Raw genomic sequence first — 10,511 nt, 5'->3', positions numbered from 1 at the left:
GAGGAGGAGGAGGAGAAGGAGAAGGAGAAGGAGAAGGAGAAAGAAGGAGAAGGAGAAAGAAGGAGAAGGAGAAGGAGATTTTCTGGGTCAGTGGCAGAACACCTATAATCCTAGCTACTCTAGAGCCTGAGAGGATTGAAAGGTTGAGGGCAACCTGGGCAATGTAGTATGACCCTATCTCATAATAAAAATACAAAGGTCTACATATGTATTTCAGGAATAGTGTGTCCTTGGGTTCAGTCTCCACTACAGGTAGGTAGGTAGGTAGGTAGGTAGGTAGGTAGGTAGATAGATACTTGACAAGCAGCTTTGTGATACCTCAATTGTTTTGTAACCACGTACAAAGGGATACTTTTTTTTTTTTTTTTTTTTTTTTTTGGGTTCAGGATGCCTTCAGGGTAGGTCTGGTTTGCCTTGAGGATCTGAGGATCAAACCTGAGCCTGACTGCTGTGTTTAAGCAGGCACTTAAACAACTGAGCTAATGGGCAGGCCCCCAGAAAGGGGCTACTTTTATGTGAAACAGATTTTCCAATTGAATACTTGCAACTAGTATACATCAGAACGAATACTTGGCATCTGTTAATGTGCTTCAAGATTATTCAGAAGAGTGGAGGAGCTATGTCTTTTACAGATAAGGTAGAGAGAGCTCAGTAAGCTTTTCAGATTCTATTATAGAATAAAACCAATAACTGTACAAAAAAGATTGTGACTAAGATTTATCAATATTTTTAAAAAATTTATCCGCTTATTTTTATTTTTGGTCATCTCTGATCCCTGGTAGGGACTGGTGGTGAATCCTTATGAAAACCTTGTGCTTTTAGGGGGGTGGGTGGGTGGAGGAGATGACAAAGGAGAAGAAATCTGAGGGTACTGTATCTTATTTTAAAACTATCATGATTCAGGAGCCTAGGACAGATAGTGATAGCATTATGGTACATTTTAGTATCAGTTACTCATCTTAAAAGCCAGATACTGAGGTAAAAAATCAAGTTATTTGAAGAAATGATTCCTTGGGTCCTTGTTGTTGAGAACTTTGTCTTTGTTTTGAGATAGGGTCTTTCCATGTAGTTCAGGATAGCCTTTAATTTAGTACATTGCCTACATTGAACTTGTGGCAGTTTCTTCTGCATTAGCCCCCTGAATGCTGGGATTACAGCCATGTGCCACCATGGCCATCTGGGATCTTAGTCTTAATACCCAAATAACTAGAGACATCAGTACTTTTTGAGATCCATAGGTAACAGAAACATTAAAGGAAGAAATTGAGACATTATTTTCTTATGATCTCTTTCACATACTCGCTTATATCATTGATATACATCTTTACAGTTTTCTTTGTTGGCTTTTGAATTTAGTTGTGCAATGGTGGTTTTGAGCTGTTTTATATTCCTTTCCTTAAATTTCATTTGTGTGTGTGTGTGTGTGTGTGTGCGTGTGTGTGTGTCTGGAAGCTGAGCCCACAGCCTTCACACTGAGCTTTAGTTTTTTCTATTTTGATTTTTTTTTTTTTTGTACCAGGAATTGAACTCATGACTTTAAACTTTCCAGGCAGGTGCTGTGCCACTGAGCTATAACAGGGTGGGCTTAAATTTTCCTTTCTGCCTCAGCTTCCCAGAGTACTGGGATTACAGGTATGCACCACCACACCTGGCTCCTTTGTCTATTTTTAAAATTTAATTTAATTTAAATTTTTAATTTCAATTTAATTTAATTTAATTTAATTTAATTTAATTTAATTTATGAGACAGTGTTTCACTGTCTCAAAGCCAGGTTGGCTTTGAACTCACTCTGTAGCTCTGGTCTTCAACTCCTTGTGATCCCCCTGCCTTAACCTCCCTCCCAGGTGCTGGTATTACAGGTGTGAGCCACCACAGCTGGCTGTTCTCTGTCTTTTAATACTTTCTTAGTGTTGGTGAGCCTATAGCACACACATAGCTTGAGCTGTTTGCATCATTGAAAGCTCTAAAGGATTCCCCATCACTGCAGGCTTACCTATTTCTGAAGACAGAAAATTAGCTCTAGGAATATTAAGTGTAATGGTTTATTTGTTCTTTGTTAACATACGTTAAAGTGTTCTGAAATTTAAATACAATTAGAGAAAGAAAACTCAGGAAGAAGGCCATGAAGTAAGACATACAATATACCTTTGTTTCTTCATCAAATTCTTCCATGGACTCTATTAATTTCCCAGGTTCCAACTCACCTAGTGGAAAGGGGTAATCAGTTCCCAAAATGACTTTATCCTGAAAAGAGAAAATATATTTCCACTTGTAAATTGGTAGAACATCAAAGAACTTCCTACAAACTTTATTATATTTACTTAGTATAAGCACTCTTATGGTAAGATAACAAATCTTTTTGATAGAAACATTTATATAGATGTTTAATGATTTAATGAGTCTAATTTTATTTTGACATTTTTCCACCAGATGTCGCTATTAGGTTTCCTAAACTTGCATATCAACCTCATCCTCAAGAGACAAAGGGAGATAAGAAAGGGGGGAAAGGGAGATCAAGAAAAGAATTAAGATGTGTTATGTACAGGTACCAACTCTTCATGAGGAATGTAATCATTATATACTGCAAACATGTACTAAAAAGCAGATAAAGATGGAAAAAAACCCAAGAACTAAAATACAAAATAAATAGACATGTATTTAATAAAACATACTTATATTTTAGGATGAAATGAAGGCTTCTTTCTTAAAATGAAGCATCACAATTGATCCCATAATTTTTGAATGTGTATTAGAGTTAGGAAAAAATTAAAAAACCCTAAGAGCAGTGTATCAAAATAAGAAAAGCAAATCAAATTATAATTTTTATTTTAAAAAATTTATTCTGCTTCATGACATAAATACAAGAAAACTAAATTATTTGTAACAGCATAAGACTAGCTTACTAAACTGTAGAAATTTGAAAATAAAAAGGAATGAAGAATACTTATATATGCTGAAATGGAATGATCTACAAGTTATGAAGAGAAATGATCTTTTTTTTTTTTTCTGTCTTCTTTGAGACAGGGTCTCACCGTGTAATTCAGGCAGGCCTTGAGCTCACTTTACAGCCCAGGCTGGCCTCAACCTTACAATGGTCCTCCTGACTCAGCCTCTTGAGTGCTGGAATTACAGGCCTGTGCCCCCACATCTGGCTAAGAGGAATGATCTTGAAGTTATATTGTAAAGGGGAAAAATATTGGGTTTTTTTTTTGGGGGGGAATATAGAACAATATGTCTGTTATGCTAATATTTCTATTTTTAACAAGAATTTATAGGTCCAAAAATATATATGCAGTCTATTTCAGGAATGGTGCCCAAGAAACAAGTAACATTCACTGCCTTTGTGGGAGACGTTTGAAGGTGAGGAGACATAGTCTCTTTCCTTCTCTCCCTCCCTCCCCCAAGATATAACTCAGGTGCAGTGTAATTAGTCTTTTAAAATGTATAGTTCATTGGGCTTTAGTATGTTTATGAACATGTATAATTATATCCTTTGAGGTAGGATAGAAAGACATAGAAAGGAAACAAGGAAAAATCACAGTTTTAAAATTGTACTTTTAATAAAAATTGCAGCTTCAAGACACAAATCTAGTACAAAATTTCTTTTACCTGTAAATGGACCTTGGCCTATCCCCCTTCCGTACAAATGGGCCTTTTCCTCCTGGAAGGGCTATAGCTCTGTGAACTGTGATGGCTTTCCACCTATCACTCAGCCACCACCCTTCCCTGCAGAAAAGAGTGCCTATCATCTGTAAATTGAATCCCATCTTTTAACAGAATCTCAAGTCTCACGGGTTTCCACCTTAAGCTCTTATGAATATACCCAGCTAGAGGATACAAGGCTCTTGAGAGCCCTTATTTTATTTCTTTGAATGTGTACTTTTAGAATTCTACCTAATAAGTTCCTTTATATCTCTTACTTCTGATTAGGTTTTAGTTTGGGGGAAACATGATATCTACAGAGGTCCAACCAACAACTACAGAATATAAATTCTTCACAAAAGTACATAGGTTTTTTTCCAAGGGCCAGTCAAATAGTTCAGCAGATTAAAGTGCCCGCTTAGGCAGACAACGCCAGCCTGCTGTGCCAGCCCTGCCCCTGATGTGCGCTGAGAAAGCGATTGAGACTGGGCGTGGTGGTGCACACCTGTAATCTTAGCTATTTGGAAGGTTGAACACAGGCAGATCAGTCCGAGTCTGAACTATGTAGTGAGACCCTGTAGAACCTGTAGACCCTCACTAAAAAATGCAAAAAAACAAAAAACCAAAACCAAACATGGTACTTTTTCCAAAACACATGAAAAACTGTTCAATATCTGTGACTGTTAGGACTTTTATCTAGCTATCTTCTCCAAGCCACATGCACTCAGAGGTGGGCTTTTGTGAGTAGCTGGATCATGGATGTGATGCTGGATTATGGGTGCATGACACCCTGTAATCCCCTGATTGGTTTTTCATAGTTAGGGGTGTGATTGAATGGATTTACTGAAGACAGAAGACCCACCTTGGGTGTGAATGGCCCCAACTAATAGGTTTATAGTTTGAAAAGGATAAAAAAAAAGCAGAAGGAATGCTGCTTCTTCCTGCCTTGAAATCAACTGACTATGAACTGAAACCTCTATAAACTGTGTGCTAAAATAAAGCATTTCTTCTTTTAACTTATGGGTATCATATCCTGACCCAACAATGAAAAAATAAGACACTGACCATTGGGGAAATGCAAATTAAAATAACATTAAAATTTCATTTTACTCTGGAAAGAGTGCCTGTGGTCAGTAAATCAAATAATAACAAACATGATTGGAACATAAACTAGTACAATGACTATGGAAATCAATAGGGAATTCTTTGGAAAGCTAAAACTAGAAATTCCATCTGATTCAACTATTCCCCTTCTAGGTATCTTTCTGAAAGAGTTAAAAATACTGTATTACAGGACTGGGGAGACAGCTCAGTGGTCTAAGTGCCTGCCTGGCAAGCGCAAGGACCCAGATTCCATTCCTGGTACTACATGCCATGCCAGCCACTGACACCGGGCATGGTGGTGGACACCTGTAATCCTAGCAATAGGGAGGCTATGACAGGTGGATTACTAAGAGTCTGAGATGTTTAGCGAGACCCTGTACCAAATAAATAAATAAATAAATAAATGATGTAAAAATTGTTTAAAAAATATATTACAGTGATTCATGTATACAAATGTTTATAGCAGCACAAATCAGAAAAATCTTGGAAGTGGCCTATATGGCCATCAGCAGGTGAAGGGTTAAAGATAATGTATTTATACACAATGGAGTACTATTCTGGCACAAATAAGGGTACATTTGAGTTATTTTTGGGAAAATAGATGTATCTTGAGATAATATTGAGTAAAATAATTCAGATATAAAAGTTTAAATATCACATGGTTTGTCTTACATATAAAGTAAAAATAAATTAAGTAAAACAAAAAGTAGATAATAGGAATTGATTCCTATTATCTTTTGTAAAAGAGAAGGAGACCAAGAAATGGAGGAAGGTGGAAAAATAAAAAGAATTAAACTTAGATATATGTACTGAATCCCCAAGATGAAGGTAATCATAATGTATTGTAAATGTGTACTAACAAAATTTTAAAACCAATTAATAAAAATAATTAAAAACACTTGTGATGGTAGAAATATCTTAGGAGAAAATAACTTTCCATGTCCACTGTTGTCTGTTACTTTTTTCTCGTTGCTGGGACAAATATCCAGCACTCACAATGAAGAAAGGAAACTTTTATTTAGCTCACAGTTACTAGAGGTTTCAGTCCATACTCAGTTGGCTCCAAGGCAAACTGGCACATGGCAGAGGGCAGCAGTTCATGTCGGTGGAAGGCAGCAAAACAGCAAGAGCAAAAGGGAGGAGAAGCAGCAACAATGGCAACAGAGGCAACAGAGAGCAGATCTGTCTCTCTGTCTCTCTTATGTTACATTCAGGCTATCCGCCCCATGTTGGGCACAATGCTCACACCCACAATCCTAGCAGTACTCAGATCCAGAGTCCTAGCCTTGGATCATGAATTAGCACAAACTGTAGAACTGTGCCTCAATGACTGCAGGAGGCTTTGGGGGGACAAATACACACAAACCGTAACAGAAGGGAAGGCTTGCTGCCGCTATAGCTGCTTCCTGCCTGCCTTTTCATGGGCTGTTTCTCCTTTGCCGTGCTGCTCTGCCTTCAGATGAGCAGACTACAGGCTGAAGCCTCTGTAAACTGTGAGCTAAAATAAACTGCTCCTCCTTCAACTTGTGAATGTTGCATATTTTGTCTCAGCAATGAGAAAAACACATCTTCAGCAATCTACTATACTTGAATGAAGTATTTTCATTCTCTTGCATTTATGAGTGAGGGTTATATGATGTGTACTGTGTCCATCTCTACCTCATATGAAACTCAAACTGAGATGCAACTAACAGCAAAATGTTAAATGGGAATTAATCAGTTACCCAGCATATTCTCAGTTAATCCTAAAACACATCTGCATTTCACAGAAATAAATAGTAATATTAATAATAATAAATCTGTACTTAATCTCTCTTTTTCAAGGATATGCTGCTATTTGATTTAGTGTATTTTGCATTTGTTCCAGTAGCTTTCTTTCTTTCTTTCTTTCTTTCTTTCTTTCTTTCTTTCTTTCTAGTACTGGGAATTGAACTCAGGACCTTGCACTTGCCAGTCAGGTGCTTGTGCCACTGAGCTATATATCCCAGCCCCCAGTAGTTTTTTTCATTCACCTATTTCATGGTGAATGAGCATACAAAAGATAGCTGTGCAAGTGAATTTCCTGGGAAGAGAATGGAATGGAGGTCCAATAAATGTATTTTTAGATGTTTCAGTGTTTGTTGCTATGTCTGGTTACTGTGCCAGAATATTCTGGAGACTGGTCTTTTTGCTTGGCTTTGTTAGAAGTACTGGAAGATGAGATAGAAATGGTAGGGCACCAAAAACTAAGGATAATCTTGGAAAAATGTAAAACTTAAGAAAATGGTAGAGTGGTAAGCAACAAGTCAGCCTCTTTGAGATTTGGTATTGAAACACTGGACAATAACAACTTGGGGAAGAAGGAAATGGAGGAAGAGGAATAGATCTCTGGGAACCAGGAAGTATCTGATAGGAAAAGTAAAACCTACAGAAAAATTGAAAAGACAACATAAGACAGAGCAGGCAAAAGACATCTGTACTCTCTACTTGGCTCCTGGCTTATGGCTTGTGAGAAAAAAGGAACTAAATATGTAAGCACAAACTGAAAGTGGGAGATGCCAAAGGGTTTTGGGAAGAAATGTATCAGGGAATGGGTAGGCAGACAGTGGGAGCTTCAACAGTTGGTGAGTGATTCCAGCCCAAGTCTCCACTATACTCCCTGGAGTGAGTACTTGGTTGGACACCATTCCTCTCAGAGGTTGACTATTTGAAACTGGGACTCAGTAGCCATGGGTCAGTTTCAATTCAGGGCTTCCAGGGTTACCTTCCTACAGCCAAGGGAGGCAACCTCAGGAAGGCTGTGACAAGAGACCTCCAGAAGGGTTTAAGCTAAAGAATACAGGCCCCAACTCCCACAGCCATCAGCCAGGCTCAGCCTGAATTGCTCTGGAATTGAAAGTGCAGAATTGGCTTCTTTGCCCTAATCCTATTGCTTGCTGGTGCCTGCATCTGGGATGGATCTGGGTATGACTGCCTTCTTTATCAAACAACATGAACAGGGATGTGTCTGGATTTTGACACCAATCTAAAATTATAGATCCTAGAAGGAAACCACATGATCAAAATCACAGAAAAATAATTTTTTTAAGGGGCATTTGATTTTGTATTTTTGTGCTTGCTATTTTTTTGTGTATGTGTGCATGAAAAATCACTGAAAATCTATTAAAAAGATCTGTGTTTAGACTGTATCCACAAAACTCAGCATATAGCAAACAAACAATAGAAAGATACAACAAGGCAACAAAATGACTCCCTGAAGTCCCAACTCCCCCAAAGCTAAGGGATCAATGAGGGGCAGAACTGCATAAGCTATACATCCAAACTACTTGAAAGGCTAACAAAGCTCAAAGAGGTACTCAGTGGGAACAGAGAAGGGAAAACTAAATAGATAAAGGAAATAATAACAAAAAGATGCAGGAACTTTCAGAAGACACAAAAGGAAAGCTAGATGAGCTCAAGAAAAATGATACAAAACATGAAGTAAGGGTTTACCAAAGAATTAGAGTCCACAAATAAGTTTCAATCAAAAAACTCATATTGAAAGTATGGGCAATAGAAGTGATCAATGCAAGGACAGAATTTTAGGACTAGAAGACAGAGACACCTTCAAAGATCATGTATTTGAAGACACTTTATGGGTTCAATCTCTGGTTCTGCTAGTAAAAAAAAAAGGATGGAAGGTACTTTAAACACAAGAGAACAGGAATCAGCTGGTAGATGATACAAAAAAGACTAAGAGTAATTAAATTTTTTTGGAATAAATGAAAAATAATAAGAGTACAAATGACATTTAAAAACCTCTACACAAGGGCTGGCCAGATCAGCAGGGCAGGGACTGGTTCGATTCCTGGCATGCCATGCCAGGGGGGCCCCCACCCCCCGGGGGGGCACACTAAGACAGCTAATGAGACTGGGCATGGTGCCACATGCCTGTAATCCCAGTGCTTGGGAGGCTGAAAACAGGAGGATCACTATGAGTCCGATCTGTGTAGTGAGAGACCCTGTACTAAATAGATTTAAAAAACTCCAAAAACTCCCCACACAGAAAAAAATGAGAGACAACTTTCCAAATAAAGGAAAATAAATATACAGATAAGTGAGGCATGTAGAACCTCAAGTAGCCAAAACTATTAGAGAACTTCTCCATGCTACATTATACTCTAAGTATCAGAAGTACATCACAGTGCTTGTAATTAGAATTACAGCAGACTTCTCTGCATAAACCTTAAATTCCAGGTTTGAGTGAAGCATTTCAAACCCCAAAATTTGCAATCCCAACATATGTATCCTGCAAAACTTGCCTTCAAAATTGACAAGAAGTAAAGTATTTCCATAAGAAGCACTCAAGAAACTCATAATCACAAAACCAGCATCAGAAAAAATTCTGAAGCTTATCCTAGAAAGAGATAATGAAGCCAACAATGCCAATTAGAAAAATAACAGCCACAACAACAGCAACACCTTGTGTGATGGGCAGCTAAGCAAAAGAAAGAAAAAAAATTCAGCAACAGAAACATAATGCAATGAGAGGAGTAAATCAGTACTTCTCAGCAGTAATTTTCAAGGTGAATGTTCTCAATTCCTAAAACAAAATATATAGATTAGGAGAATGGATAAAAAAAACCCAAAACCAAACAACATACCATATAGAAGAAACACATTTTATTCAAAAAGAAACTCAGATTAAATATTAAAGAGTGGAAAACAGTATTCTTCATAACAGTGACCTAAAAAAAAGCAGGAGTAGCTATTCTAATTTCAGATGAAGTCAATTTGAATCTAATACTGATCAAGAGAGACAAAGAATACTACATATGGGCATGGTAGCATATGTCTGTAATCTCAGGACTCTGGAGGCTGAGCCGGGAGGATCACCACAAGTTCTAGACCAGCTTGGGCTACACAGTGAGTTTAAGGCCAGCCTAAACTGCGTAACAAGACCCTGTCTCAAAAAACAAAAATTAAACCAAACCAAGTCAAACCAACAACCCACCCCATGCAAAACTCTAACCAACCAACCAAAAAAAAAAAAAAAAAAAAAAGTCATGAAAAATCAGCTAAACATCAATACAATTGTAATGGAGGTTTCAATACACTACTGTCACAAATGGATTGATCAACTAAATGAAATAAATCAACCAAGAATTATCAGAGTTGAACTAAATCTTCAAAGAAATGGGTGTAAAAGATGTCAACAAAAGGTTGGATCCAAAACTGACAGGATACACATTCCTCTGAGAAGCAAATGGTACTTTATCCAAAATAGATCACTTACTAATACCTAAATCATACTTAAGTAAATACAAAATTGAAATTATCCCATTCATACTATCAGTGCAATGAAACTAGAACTCAGTGACAAAGGACACCTTAGGAACTATGCAAACACATGGAAATTAACTAATATTCTCATGAATAATCAGTGAGTTGCAGATGAAATTGAAGAGATTAGACAATTACTACAATCAAATAATAGTTCCAGTGTGACATACCAGAACCAATGAGACAAAATAAAAACAGACTTAAGAGAGATATTTAGGGCCAGCCAAATAGCTCAATGGATTAAAGTGCCTGCAAGCAGGTGCAGGGGCCAGGGCTTCAATCCCCCAGCATGTCATGCTGGCCCCACCCTTGGGGTACACTGAGAAGTCAATTGAGAACTGGGCATGGTAGTACTTACCTGTAATCCCAGCTCTTGGGAGGCTGCAAGTAGGCAGATCGCTACCAGTCCAATCTAGTAGTGAGACCCTGAACACCCTGTAGACCCTTCCATATTATATATAATA

At 37.7% G+C, this 10,511-nt stretch overlaps 1 protein-coding gene across 3 annotated transcripts in view; it reads right to left on the bottom strand.

The window, feature by feature from the left end:
* Positions 1-10,511, bottom strand: part of Acmsd (aminocarboxymuconate semialdehyde decarboxylase) — an 82,759-nt gene that overhangs the window by 14,689 nt on the left and 57,559 nt on the right. For all 3 annotated transcript variants that reach the window (XM_023709771.1, XM_023709772.1, XM_004626375.2), the window contains one exon: positions 2,146-2,244. In XM_023709771.1, coding sequence (XP_023565539.1) covers positions 2,146-2,244 — 99 coding nt within the window. The remainder of the gene's footprint in view (positions 1-2,145; positions 2,245-10,511) is intronic.

The sequence above is a fragment of the Octodon degus genome, unplaced genomic scaffold (assembly GCF_000260255.1).
Source record: "Octodon degus isolate 3935 unplaced genomic scaffold, OctDeg1.0 scaffold00014, whole genome shotgun sequence".
NCBI classification, from domain to species: domain Eukaryota; kingdom Metazoa; phylum Chordata; class Mammalia; order Rodentia; family Octodontidae; genus Octodon; species Octodon degus.
The sequence above is the reverse complement of the archived record's forward strand: the minus strand, read 5'-3'. Positions and strand labels throughout refer to the sequence as shown.